Raw genomic sequence first — 14,810 nt, 5'->3', positions numbered from 1 at the left:
GGAGCTTCATGAGCGGGAAAAATGGTCGTATGTGAAGGCTGCATGGATTTCACAAAGTATATAGATGCCCTAGAATCTTCTTTACTGTCCTCTTTTACAATCATTTTTGGTGATACAAACTTGGACTGATATAAACTCCAGCACGATAACGCAATCATCCATAAATTTATCTGCACAATGACTTTTCTTCAGGAAAATAACATCGAGCTTCTGGACTGGCCGGCCCAGTCGCTTGACTTGGACCCAATAGGGCATTTTTGGGGTTTATTGAAATACAGTCAGACGGCACACAAGTAATTGTAAACTTGAACAAATTGGTTCTATTTATTTAATTTTCTAATTTTTCACAACACTCAATGTTACCTAGGGTGCTCAGTAATAGAAGTGTCTTGACTAAATACAGTTAGCTCTAACAAACTTCCACAAACTCCGGAAAATATCATCGCTGCAGTTTGGAGTCTTGCGACGTTGCGAAGAGGGGTGATTTGGACGCCAAAATGAAAAATATTATCTCCAGCCAAAGTTGCGTACATGTTAAAAATTCACACCACTGTAAAAAAAAACCTATTCTGTAGCCTACAGTGTTGTTTCTGTATATGTATGCATAATTTGTCGCTTAGATAACTGAGTAGTAGGGCAAGCAATAAATTGGAGCAGAAGCAGGAGAATTACATAATTCTTACGGCTTACCTTATCGCCAGTAAGACTTTCTGAAAGAAAACGTGCTATCACTGTCTTTTATTAAGGCTCCGATCTTGGTATCGTGTCCGCAACATTACAGTATGGCAGTAAGTCTACAAGGTGGCTCAAGGTGGAATGATTGCGGTGCCTACGAGTTGTATAAAATTGGAAAAGAACACGCGGATACATTAATTGAAAGTATTGCGCAGGAAAAGAAAGATGATGCAACACTAAGCGGACGTCGAGAACGGAGGTTAGAAAACGAAGCCGGAAGAATCTAAGTCAATAAAGAGAGGATCATTAACGATTTGAGGGTTATGACAACATATAATTTGTCGTTGTTAATAGCTCGTTGGCAATTGTTGGCAGTGTGTGTGCTGATGGAGTCATGGCATATAGATGGTGTGTATTGTAATTTATTTCTTTGTACTTCTCCAGGATCGTCCGGCAATATTTTAACGTTAGCGTCATCGAAATGAATTTCCTCGTCCTCTTCATCTAATCTTAATAGAGAATCTGGAACAGTTCAGTAACTAACTTACGTATTGCCTGTATGGGTATTGTCATCTTCGAACAACGGAAACAAAGCAAAACAAAAAATTACCTTACTTTGGTATCACCGACAATGATAAATGAGAGAAGACATGTTTTACTGAGCTACAAATGTCCGCCGAAGTGAGTGAGTGCTCATGTTTAGAACGCTTGGAAGCAGTGCTAAACGTTTCTGGAGTTTTGTGACAAATAACATGTATTACATGTAGTGCTTATTCCTAGGTATGCAAAAGTGATGAGTGGAGATTAGGCAGTTACCTTCATTTACAGAAATATTCCGCCAATCACGTGTAAAACTTAAAAATTGTATTAAATCAGAACATTTCTGTTTTGTTTGCTTCCTCGTTTCAAGTTAATCGTATAATTATTTTTGTTAGCTTGCGTGTTTACCTGTTGAAAGAAGAAATGCTTCGGAAGGAATCTTTTGGAAGTGAATTGCACATGGATGTAACGCTAACTCCCAACAGTACCCAATTGTTGCTGTCTGTGTTTGTGGCGTGAATTTTGATCAGATTTTGTATTTGATTTTTGGAAATATATAGCCACAAGTAACCTCTGCCACGTCAAACGGTGATCATAGAACTGCAATTCAGAGTACTTGACATCAATGCTAATATTCCTGCTGCCAATGCAAGGATTAAGGGGATGGAGGAGGGGCACCGCTTGTTTCGCCCTCGCAACAGTTTTGCGATGGTTCTGTAGTAAGCAGACAACGCGCTTGAGTAACTCACTCAGTTGTGAGATATGCATTTCATTCTGAACTAGAAGAGAGCAAGTGAAAGAAAAGTGTGTGGCGTCGAAATGTGAGGTCGAACCTGGGAGGAAGTTTCGTCGCGGAATCCCCTCTTGTGGATTGAATCCGTATTATGTCCCACACGCACAATTTACCACGTGATTATGTATGCTCCGTTTATTTCCCTGGGAGTGAATAACAAAGTGCAGTTTCGCGCCAGATTGTCACGCGCGCTGACGTGCCGCTCCCAGGATTCCGGAAGGCGAGCCGGAATCGAAACGAATTTGCTTCGCGGCTTAACAAAAAGAGCTGGTGAGCCTGTCAGCCTGTTCGCTCGATCGCTTTTCTTTACTCTGTAGCACTTTTGCAGTAGATTATTAACTGAACCGCAGATATTGCGTCGTTGGATTCGGCGAGTTGTTACATTTGCATACCAGCGGAATTGAATTACAACTGGGAGCTTTACCAGTGCACAGCGGTGTTCAATACCTTCCTGAAAAGAACGAAGTCTAAATGAGTGTGGGAGGTAGGGATTGAGTAGTGGATGTGGCGAGAACTGCAAGCTGTTTCTCAAGCAGCGCAGCAGCTCAAGACTAAATGAGAGTGAGTAGTAGTGTCTTGGTGGTGGGGCAGCGATTAGAGAGAGAGAGAGAGAGAGAGAGAGAGAGAGAATGAGAATATCTGCTGCGCCTCCACAGTTGGCGGGGAGGGTCAGGGCCACAGGCGTGGCAACACAGCGCTGGCGCGCTCCGCTCGCAGGGCGGCCATCTTGACTAACGATCGGCTGGCGCGGTGAGTCAGTCTGGTGCCGGTCATGCCCGGTGCATGATGGCACCGCTGCGTGGATGCGGAATTCGGTGAGTAGGCGGCAGCGAGATCGTAGGGGAGCGCAGCGCAGCAGGGCACTCACTAGCGGCATTCCGATGGCCGCCCGGCGACGCTTCAGTTAAACAGTTCGGTGGCCAGAATTCGTCTTGTACCGTTGTTCTGCCTGAAACTACAATGGCAGATACACTTTTTTGGTCGATGTAGCAGAATCAATAAGCACGTCGTGTTACTGCCTGATACTCTATTTTCCTTTTTTAAATTTTTTATTGAAACTGCGTTTTTCTGATATTTGTACAGAATATCTAGCCAAGAATTTCGTTTGGCAGGGAAGCACCCGTTAAGCAATATTTAAATTCAGACTGTGGTATTTAATGGTACAAGGAGGGTGGGGGCGGGCAGGGGGTGAAGTGGATACTGCAGGCCAAACTTACCTATGAAATACATGCTAGAAGAGGTTCAGAAATTGCGTTTGTTGTTTACAATGAATTAAGAATCACGTGTTTTTCTCCCGTTCTGTTCTTATCTCTGCAATTTATATTTTGATAAATCTCGAAGGCATTTCTGTATTGACTTTTCTTTCTCGAAGAGTTCATTTTCGTAAGTACATAGCATGTTCAGTTTACGTCTGCGTACATCTTAATCCTTACGATCAGAAGAGTAAAAGCTGGACCACAACGATTGTTAACAAGTTTGAACATTTTTAGGATCGTGTAGCACATTTTTGGAGTTCAGTAATTTATAATAATAATAAGGAATCGGACTGCGTTGGATGATGGTCGTTTGGACGAATGATCTACCGATTAAAGAAAGTAAATGAAAAAAAAAAGAGGCTGGTATCCGTTACAGGCTGATACTTTCTGTCGTAGTTGCATCAGAACTATGACGTTGGTCAAATCCTCGTGGAAGTGACATTTTTCTGTTGTCATTACTTTCACTGTGGAAAAGGAAGTAAATCTTTGGATAAAGCTGAAGGTTGATTTTAACATCATGTTGCTTTACTCTACCCGTTCCTGTTGGAAGCTGTGTGGCTTGTTTCTCTGATCTAAGAACTGATTTACCCAACCGGTTACGGAATACCATAACGCGAACTCTGGACCATTAAGAAGGAGTGATAAATTTTAAACGACATTGTTACACGGATTTCGATCGAAATTGATCCTACTTGCATGACGCTGCACGCTATTTGCATACCGCAAGTCTTCTGCTTCAGGGACTATCTGGCATCAGATGTTCACGATTTACGGGACAGTGCATCACGGTGGCTACACTGTCGCGTTTCTTTGGGAAGTAATTTAGCGTATTCCTGAAGTAATTTAGTGACCGCCTACCCTCATATTAAGATGAACAGCATTGCTGTCACATAGCCCATGTAATACTTGAGACTTACCGACCGCTCGCAAGGCGACTGGCAGATATCCAGAGGCTAAGAACTTCACTAGGCAGGCAGTCAGTCGGTCGCAACTGCGGTTGTTCCCCATGACGCATACCACTCCATTGCAGCTATGGTCTCATTCCGGGCCACATCACCCCCTTTTCGAGTATTAGTTTGCGCCAGTTAAACAAGGGTCCATATGTACTGAAAGAAAATACTTAGAGAACAAAGTCTCTTTTTTCTTCGAATAGTCTCGTGCAGGCTGTAACTTTCCTTTTCGGTGATCATTCTTCAGAATTGCGTATGAACGCAATTGAGGAGGCGATAAAAAAATCCCCGAATCTTCGATACGCAATTTTCTGCGAAGAAAACCCCGACGATGGTATATATAGGAAACCGGAATTCGGTTTTGGACCATCTTCTATGATATGGTTATATTTGAGAAGCGAAAATGTGGGGCAGGGGTGATCAAAGTAAATTCTTCCCGATGGGCAACGATAAACAACGTACATTACGCGCACGAGCCGATCTTGAACGTGCAGTCCTTCGGAACAGCACTAGAAAGTCTGTCAGCATACTGTAAAAGTGAAATTTATGATATCGATACCACGCGTAATAACGGTCTGTGGAATATTATCTAGTAAAGTCGTAAACGTAGTTTTCAGGTTTTTAAAAGCCTCGAGCGTAAAGGATTTGCAATGTTCTTACATTTCTTTTCAGAGCCCGTGTGGGTATTCTGTGAAACAACCATTATGTTAGCGTTTCTCAGTTCTGGTGAATATGACGGTCGGCTTCGATTGGTAGATTACTGCGGGAGTGCAATTAGTCTACAAAAGAGAGAGCGTACAAGTCACTCGTGCCACCCATCCCACAATATTGCGTAAGTGTGTGGAACCCGTACCAGATGACCTAACAGGAGGTATTGAACGATACAGAGAATCGCAGCACGAATGGCCACGGGTTTGTTTAATCCGTGGGAGAGTGTCACAGAGATACTTAAGGAACTGAGCTGACAGACGCTTGAAGACAGATGCATGCTATCCCGAGAAACACCGTGAACAAAAGTTTCAAGAACCGGCTTTAAATGATTTCTCTAGGGATACACTAAAGCCCCTTACTTAGCGCTCACATAGGGATCGTGAGGATAAGATTAGAATAGTTACTATGCACACTGAGGCATTCACACAAGCATTCTTCCCGCGCTCCATACGTGAAAGGAACAGGAAGAAATCATAAGATTTTAATAAAGTACTGGACACCAAGCCACGTTCAAATTGAAGCCACCGTCTTTGTTTATTAGCTTTGCCATCTTTGTTCCGATGGATTCCCGAACTATTGTGCAAAAGTGGAAACGGTAACTGGCTCTATATCCACACAGCTTTAATCAGTCACGCCGAGAAAACTGAGATATCGAGAACAGAGTTTTTTGTGCGCTCACGCCAAGTCAGATCATATATCTGAAACATTTTGTTCTTTACCGGAATTAGTTTATTCGCAGGGTCTTCATTAAATTAAAATCTGTCTGACTTTTGACAATGAGCTTCGGCCTCCAGTCAGTTGCAGCTTATGTTTGAAATACCAGGAGCAACTGGCCGACATGAAAACTTAAGAGAAGAAGACTATTATTATGGTAAATGGCTTAGCTTTGTTACGTCGCGCCCTGCCACTTAAGGGAGACGGTTATTGATTTCGGCTACCTTTATAATCGATATACCTATTGCGTGGAAAACATGGCTAACGCTTGCAGTTGCAGTGAAACGGCGCGAGAAATGTTGAACGGTGTAACCAGTTCTTGAACGGTAGTTTGCCGCTTCTGATGTCATGTAGTGAAACGTTAGTGGCATGATGCGCCCAAGTGACCAGACGACTTCATTATTAGGACAAGTGTTTTAAAGAGCTGTGGTCACTGAAGAAACTTATTACACCAGCAAACTTGTTTTGCATGGCTTAGGTAGCTGTAAGCTGCATCATTCCCACAGTATAACCTTACGCCAGCCTGCTGTACGGGACAATGTTCCTGTATCAAGGAACCGTCAGAATAACGTCTTATACACTGTCGAATACCCGTTTGAGGTCAGTGGTAGATTTGGGTAATTCCCATACTACTTTAATATTTGTGGTATTTCCTGTATGACATTCTTACAGGAGAGGATAAAAAGAATCGACGACTTGTGGGTGTACATTGTTTAAATTACTGTGACAGAATTCGTTCGTTCTATGCTGTTTGTGAGTCATTTGTATCATTAAACTGTACAAATAATTCACAGGCACCATTCTCGAATTAAACGCTATTGGTCATGGTGTATCCTGCAGCAAATCAGATGCACTGCAGATGTAGATGGTCGTTAAAGGGATTAATATGTCGTGCACAGTATGAGATACGCATACGCATAAGCATTGTTCTGTGCGTATTCGTATTTAACTGCTGTGTTTTCACCTGTTCGTATGAAATTTTGTTAGCCGTGTGATAGGTTGCCCATAGTATCTGGGCCAGCGACCAGATAGCGTCCTGTGGCGGGGACAGCTGTGGTGCTTCTGCGAACCGGTTCGTTGCCCGCTTTGCCCTCCAAAGCGTGTCTCTTCCGTCGGTCGGCCTGCCTCCCACGTGTGCGCTGACCTGTTCGCCAGAAGCCCGGTTTCTGCCTCGCGATACCACGCAGTCAGGCGTGGATGCTTCTTTCATACTCTAGTACCACCAAATCTGAGTGCAACGCCACACGACGCCAGCGATTAAACTCCGTCGCTGCGATTAAGAATTTCAAAGTAATCATAGAAATTCTCCCACAGTTACAAAGCTCACCAGTACGGTTTCCTGTTCAAATTAGTTGGCAATACAACAGTGGGAGCCTGCCATTGTCGGCTCCTACTGTGTTGCCACTTCCGCAGCGTAAAGCATTATGCTTGCCAATCCTCAGTTAGGAGTGTTTTGAAGATTTGGAAATATCGCCCATTTCAGGAATGAACCTTAACTCTGGCCCCAGTTTTGAACGGATTTTTTGACGTGGTATGACCACAGAGAACTACAGCATACGTGAATTGCCGATTTTTTTTACATGTTTGTTGGAGGAGATGGACTTCGAAACTATTTCCCATTGGCTCGGGGAACAGCGCTGTGGTGATTGCTTGCAGATATTAGCGTCAGAAGAACTCGCAGTGTGGGTCTTAAACGGCAGTTGACAAATTGGATAATTTGTTTAAAATATGCTCCCATGTGACTCGATGCGGTCTTTCGGATATTTAGCGATGCACCTCTCCTGAAGGTCACAAAAGAAAATCACCATATAAACATACAGCATCCCATTATATAAACTTTGCATATTTAACCGGGTTTGAATAATGCTGTAGAACAGGTCAATATTCTAAGTTATGGCCTACGTACAGAAATTGATCATACAGTTTATTTCCTGTTCCATAACAACGGATTCATAAACTGGAAAAGAAAACTAGAGAATTTTTCGCAGGTAGCTAAAGTAAGCTGACAGACATCCCATCGGATTCTTTTGTTTCTGTTTGGATGGAGACTAGGCACACTTCCGATATATGATCGCTGGACATGATTACGATTATCTGTGCGCCGGTGAGGTATAACCATACGACTGTCTCACCTGTGAAATAGGCCAGTAACCAACAGTCGGTTCATCTTACGTGATGTAGGGCGTATAGTCAAGGTGAAAAATTAATGTATATCCAGATACCCAGTTTTCTTGGTACACGGAATCTTCATTTCTGCCGTCTTGGAATATCCATTGTGTCCATTCATTCCATGAAGACGGGGAACATAGGACTTCAGAGCCCAGGATTAGTGTATACTACTAACAGGTTTACATCTGTCATTTATATTTTAAGGGTCACATCACACATTTAATCGTAATTCGTTCCTGTTGCCAGCCAAGACTTCTGAAGCAACAGAAGTGATATTGTTACGTGGGTTGGAGCTTGAATAGTGGCAACAATTTATTTTCAGCTCGTACAAAATAGATACGTGTTTCAAAGTTTTACTGAACTTCATAGTAGTCACCAGCATTGTGTATAACCCGTTGCCAGCGATGTGGAAGTCATAGGATACTATTAGCAGTGCCAATTGTGTTGACAGTTCGAGCGGCGCGGTTTATTGCCCGACGAATTTGTAGCAGTTCTGAAGCGAATGCCGTTAAGTGTTTCGTTAAGTTTAGGAAGCGAGTTGAACTTAACGAGGGTTTAAGTCAGGGGGGTGCAGTAGGAGGTATAGCACTTAGCAGTCCCATCAGTCAAACAAATCAGTAACAGCTTGCACTGTACGTGCTTGAGCATTGCCCTGCAAAATGGTGGACAGGTCGTGCAGAAAGTGTCATCATTTCCGTCTCAAAGCTGGTCGTAGGTTGTGTTCCAAAAATGAACAGCATAGAGACAGAATTGATGACACTTTCTGCAAGACCTGACCATCATTTTGCAGGACAATGCTCAAGCATGTACAGTGCAAGCTGTTACTGATTTGTTTGGCTGATGGGGCTGCTAAGTGCTATACCACCTACTGCACTCCCCTCACTGAAGCCCTCGTAAGTTCAACTCACTTCCTAAACTTAACGAAACACTTAATGGCATTCGCTTCAGAACTGCTACAAATTCGTCGGGCAATAGACTGCGCCGCTCGGAACTGTCAACATAAGTGGCACTGCTAAGAGTATCCTACGACTTTCACAATGCTGGTGACTACTTTGAAGGTTATTAAAACTTTGAAACACTTATCTGTTTTGCACGAGCTGTAAATAAATAGTTGCCACCATTAAAGTTCCAACCCTCGTATTTTGCGAGGGACACACAGAGTACATACTTGCATCGTTCCCGACTGTTAGTGAATCTAAAATTTAGGCCTAGCCATGCAGTTGTTTGGCACATACACGCAGCAGTCGAGAGTCACATGTCCACAGTAACCAGTAGATTCACCCAGACCACACGACTTTCATAAGGTATTATAGTTGGCCTTAATTCTACAATAAAAGAGTTCATAGATTAATGATAGATTGTACATCACACTTTCATCTCAGTGACCAGTTAATAGCCTCTGTAAAACATTTCGAACGTCTGAAACCCTCCCTACAGGGTACTTCCTTCCTTTGGCCGAGATCGGGCAGTTATTGTGAGTCGATATGATACGGAGTTCAAGAGAAGTGACAGTATGCAAGTAGATTGTCATAGATGCCACATTTAGGTACTGTCCATTTAGAATGACAAGAAATTAAACATTGTTGGAAGTATAAAGCCAGTAACGGCAAGGCCTCCGTTGAGATGGCGTGATGTAACAGCTAGCGCGAGCGGCGCAATGGTGAGTGCAGGCAGGTGCGGCCCGTATGTACCGCCACCTAGCGGCCCGTTACGTCACCAGTCCCACCTGCTGCTTCTTGCCTGCTGCAGCGAAGCCGTAGCGCCAATTCTTTTTCTTTTTTTTTTAAGTGCGCGCCACTGCCTGTTGGCTCTCGGCCAAGACACGCTCGGCCGCAAGCCAACGTGCACTCGGCGTGCCATTCCACCGCTAGTCAGCATACTTGCTCCCAAAATTACTGCCGATTAAGTATCCGGTGGGGGCAGGGGAGATTTGACGGAACTTACGCTTCAGTTGATTGAATATGTAATTGTTGTACCCCACCTTTGCCAGCAATTGGCCTGTTAAATCCGCTCCGTTAAGCTGTAACCGACATTTTTAAATGTACGCGACAAAATTAGCACTACTTGCCAACTGCCACATTGTAGGAAATTCGTGAATTTTAATTCCAGACACGGATTAAAATAAATCAACACCTAAATTTTCCGTTAATCGAAATCTTATGTATTTAATACAGCCCTATAAGTCTCGCACTGTGTGGATCAGCACGACATACGACTTAATTACCTTCATCATCTGTTCCGCGGATTTAGTAAGCGGGTCTTATCCTCTCGGTCAGTACAAACAAGTTTTGCCTTGTGATCGGTATACATGGCAATAGCTGTATAGAACGTGGTTAAGCTAGCGCTCGCTCTCTCCCTCCCTCCGGCCGTTTATCATGGTGCGGATTACGGTTGCGGTATTTGACGCGCTTTGTTAAAAAACCAGGGCCTGGAATAGGACGAATATGCTGATTTGAAATATACAACTGGGCATGTGGCTTATATTTTACCGCCGGGCGACAATGCTGGTCTCAGTCCACGATCGAACATCCCGAAAATATTTATCCGTTGCTTCGCGTTTCAACTTCAGGTACATGCTGGGTCTCTACGGTTGTGGATCCTTAGTTCGCTACCATACAGAATAATTTTTAGCCTCAGTGTTGTGGAATATCATTTGGTTTGCGTTGCGGCAGGTTTTCGCCAGTATTTTGATTGTGCCACAAATGTGTGACATACTGGCTATTTTTGAGTCGGGCATATTCATATGGATATTGCCACGAAGTGAATTAAAGTTAGTTACTTATTTGAGACAGGTGCTATCGAAGTGTATATTTTCATCTCGTAATTTCTGGCTGTTAAAGTATTTTAAATTTGGTGTTTATGATTTCACAATTCTGTGATTTGGCTGTGTTATATGGTAGGTTATCTTAAAACGGATGCGATAACGGACACGTCGCTGGCCAGGGATAATGTTTTCATATCTGCTTGTCTTAAATTGTTCTACTATATCATCTGAGTGCGAAACAAAAGACTGGGGTCGTACAGCAACTTTGTCGACTACCTTGAGTGATTATTGTGGGCGTAATGGTCTCGTTGAAATTACCGACGAGAATAGGTTTCTGTTAGTTTGTACCTGGTGGGGAAGCCGTACTACCTCTGTTATTTTAACTTACATTCCCGTCAACCCGCTATCAGACGTTTAATGTATGCGTGAAATGTTGTTGAATATGAACTTTTAATCATCTAGTCGGACCGTTAATTTCGTTGCTTGGCTTCGCTTCGTCACACAAGGGGACCTTACGGACTAGCCCTATTCTATTTTCTTCATACTTGTCGAATTTGAGTCTGTGCCTACATATCAGTTTCCTAACGCACCATGACGAAATTCTAAAAAAAAAAAAGCAAACAAACTTTGAAGATCAGATGATTTCCGAGTTTACACGAAGAGCATTTTTCAATAGTTTTAATTGCGTTACAGCCGAAAGTTTTTTTCTCTGGTCGCAGAAACTGAAAGTGCTTCGACCATAATGATTTTGAGGGTATAGTAAGACGTTGAGAAGTAGGTCCGTGTGCGGCATATGTCTACGATAATTGCTTAAGGGGGGACGTACACGAAACTGCAGTAATTTTAAAAGTATTTTATAAAACTCTAATTTTTTAAGATAATCAATCCAAATTTGGTACAGTTATTAAGAAATGTTATGCGCATATGAACCTAAATTTTCATTTTTATTGACCTTTTACATCTTTAATTATTAACAATTAATTTTTTTTCAACAATGTAATTACAAATGTTCCTTTTTTGAGAAAACTGTGAGAGCAATGTTAATGAATTTTTGTACACACTTTCATACCAAATAATTACAAAACTCTGTGGAGCAGAATTTTTATATCTTCTTTTGTTCAGTTTTTACGGGTCTCCCAATTTCCCTGAAAAATAATATATCAAATTTAAGGAATATTTTCTACCATAAATACCTTACTATTTTATTAAATGAAAATTCCTTCCACAGAATTTTTCACTATAGTACTGACTAGTCATATACCAAATTTCACTTCTCTACCTTTTGTGGTTTTTGAGAAAAAGGTACATAAAGTTATAAAAATGTAAGTTACGGGAAAACTGAATCAATGATTTGATAGTGTTTGTATTAGGTCTTACCGTCTCTGTGTGAACTAGTGCAAGCCATATGCATACTCCTCTTCATCTGCAAGCAGTCTCTTCTTTGCTTGTCTTCTTTGGTTAACCTGCTGTTCAATTTTATTGGCTGTAATATCAGCCGCAGCAACTCTTTTGTCATCGATGTCCTTCAATATTGAATAGGTGAAAGCTCCTGGATGAAATCCTAGCCTCTGTAGAGTTTTTATTCTTCCAAGATTACCATTGTTAAAAACTAAACAAGCATCATATGCAGCAATTTCAACAATAATTGTTGAAACAAATGTTGTTTTTGGGCAACGTTTCCAAATCAGTGAGTTGTAACTTTCATTAGGGTTTTGTGTCTTTCCATGCACACACTTTCGTAGGAGGTCTGGCTCTGCTAAACACCTAAATGTTGGTTTTATAGCACTTAAAACAGCCACAGGTAAACTGTGCTTGTGTGAATAGTTCATGCCATCACGCTCAGCCTGCTTGAATTTGCACCACGATATGTCACACAAATTATGTACAGGTTTGTCATCTGTGGATAGTTTATGAAAATAAATAGACCACACAGCCTTCTGCATGTTATTCAAATTTCCACTGTTGTCCCTTATTGCCTTGCCATAGTACACTTGTAAAGAATGAATTTCTTTGTCTGTGAGTCTGTTGGGACCACCTAAAAGTTTTCCATCCTCAAGTTTCCTGCCCTTCAATTCACGTTTCAATTTTAAAAGTCTGCCTCCCATTCGTTTTTGCACATGTCCAACACATTCCAACTTTTCTATAGCACAATGGGGACCATAAGGTTCACTTTCCAAAACAGTTTTGAAGGAGCTGGAGTCACCATCACCAAGGTATTTTGTGTATCTAACACCGTACTTTTCCACACTTCGATGGAACATAAGTTTCATAGCTGCAGGTTCCATTCCACCACTAGAACCAGAATAATTTCTACAGCACACTTTCTTGTGTTCAACCTGCCACTTATTTTCTTCCACTTCACCAGCTCTCTTTCCGAGTACACAGCTATAGCAATATTTGCTCATTACCTGAACGTCAAGAATTTTTCCAGTATCAACACTAATGACAGATGATACTCCATACAGTGATGTATGTCCACGCTTCATCCACGTTCCATCACATGACACACACAAATCGGTGTCTGGCGTGTTATCTGCTTCTGTCTTTAGTTCACTATTCATCTTCACAGCTTCCTTTGCAGAGGACTTCAAGTTTTCTTCCACTTCCTCTTGAAGAGCACTTAGCAGTGTTTTATTTCCAGTGGTGTACCTAGCACTTGGTTGTGGCATGTTCATGATCCCACAAAACAGTCTGGTACCTTCCCTGCCTATGCCCAAACATCTCATGCCATATATTAAACGCATATTTGCTTCATATATCCGGTTACTTGATGCCGAAGTTCTAAAAGCAGTGTCTGAATGACAGCTTTCACAAGTAAGATGCAACATACACACTATTCCAATTCTGTTTTCTTCGTCATATAATCTCAAACTTTTTGCACCACAGTCAGCACATACACAAGCAGATGATATAATATCAGATAGTATTTTCAAATCAATAAGCCTAAAACCACTAGTAGCTTGAGTGTCTGAGCCACAATCATCAAGTGATTGACAGCTGTCAATTTTCCTTCTCGAAGCACTCGCTTTCTTGGTTGAAGTATCGTTTCCATTTGTTATTATGGGGCTGGTTTTCAAGTTGTCTTTACTACATCGAGAAGCTTGACACTTTCTAACCTTTTTAAACACCTTACTAGAACGCGGCATGCTGCAAAATATAATAACAAGTCTACTTACAACTTTCGTAAAAATGTATTCCAAACAAACACTCGTAAACAAACGCTATAAATCAAAGAATATAAAACCAGCGGCAGAGATATTATTCCACAGCCTTCTTGATGTAGTACACAAACGTTCCCTGCATTGTGACTGCACAAAACTGGAAAAAAACGCAGTATAAATAGATATACGAGAGGATGAAGACCAAGATGGGGGGGCGTCGCCCTGTGCAAGCTATTACAAATTATTATTTTTTTCCCCCTTAGAAGCGGAATTGGAACGTAATATTTGGTAATTGAAATTTCAATACCATGTAGTAAATGAAGAGCCAATAAAATTTTTTTCACAAATTTGGTCATTTTCATGTACGTCCCCCCTTAATGTTATAGCCAATGTTAAGAGATGCTGTTGTAGCCCATTGTATTGAGCAGGTGTATTTAAAATTAGTTTCAGTGGTTTGTATGTCATTTGGAACTAAGTCATGTAAATGATATTGACGTGATGTGACATAATAGTAGACTCGCAGAGAGAGGCTTGTGCTTGGAGTTTGTCATTTGTGTGCTCGTGATGACGCTACGCTTTCTGCTGGCCTTCGCGGACAGCTCGGTACGTACTGATAAGGAGAAAGCAATAGAGCGGGATTTTGTTGTGAAAGCGCTCACAATGTGAACGGTGCGGCATGAGAGTACTGTAGTAGCAATTGCTGCGGCCACGGCCTCATAACGGAATGCTGCTGTGTGACTCACTCCCCCACCCCTAGTGGGCTGTGAGCCAGGGCCTCCCTTTCCTCTGCTGCTGATCACACGGCATACCTCGTGACGATGTGTACGGTAGTGGTCCTAGCTAGGAATTTTGATCTAAATATACCCATTTGTGATCAGCAGCAGATTGCAGAGTAAGAGGATCTGCAGTTCGTAACTATTATTCTTATGAGGTCGCTTTATCTAGCCTGTCTATAATCTCCGGGAAGCAAGCACCGCTGAAACTTGGCATCGTTGCAGTGTGTTCACCTGTTTGTTAGTGCATAAATTTTTCGAATGTTGTATTGTTCTTGAATGCGCTAAGAGCAAGTAGTCAGCA

The 14,810-nt window shown here is 42.0% G+C and overlaps 2 protein-coding genes across 2 annotated transcripts in view; one reads left to right on the top strand and one right to left on the bottom strand.

Moving 5' to 3' along the window:
* The window catches only part of LOC124620112 (lysine-specific demethylase 3B), a 156,141-nt gene that overhangs the window by 66,254 nt on the left and 75,077 nt on the right, over positions 1-14,810 (top strand). The gene's annotated exons all lie outside the window — the stretch shown is intronic.
* Positions 11,658-13,961, bottom strand: LOC124619763. Its single transcript, XM_047146345.1, has 2 exons — positions 11,950-13,961; positions 11,658-11,717 (listed from the first exon to the last, which is right to left on the bottom strand). The coding sequence occupies exon 1, from the start codon at positions 13,716-13,718 to the stop codon at positions 11,964-11,966; it is 1,755 nt and encodes a 584-aa protein (XP_047002301.1). The 5' UTR covers positions 13,719-13,961; the 3' UTR covers positions 11,658-11,717; positions 11,950-11,963.

Source organism: Schistocerca americana, chromosome 6 (genome assembly GCF_021461395.2).
Source record: "Schistocerca americana isolate TAMUIC-IGC-003095 chromosome 6, iqSchAmer2.1, whole genome shotgun sequence".
Taxonomy (NCBI): domain Eukaryota; kingdom Metazoa; phylum Arthropoda; class Insecta; order Orthoptera; family Acrididae; genus Schistocerca; species Schistocerca americana.
This window is presented reverse-complemented; position numbering and strand designations above follow the sequence as displayed.

Coding starts and splice junctions, on each gene's coding strand:
- LOC124619763 (XM_047146345.1), bottom strand. CDS start 13,718: ATGCCGCGTTCTAGTAAGGTGTTTAAAAAGGTTAGAAAGTGTCAAGCT.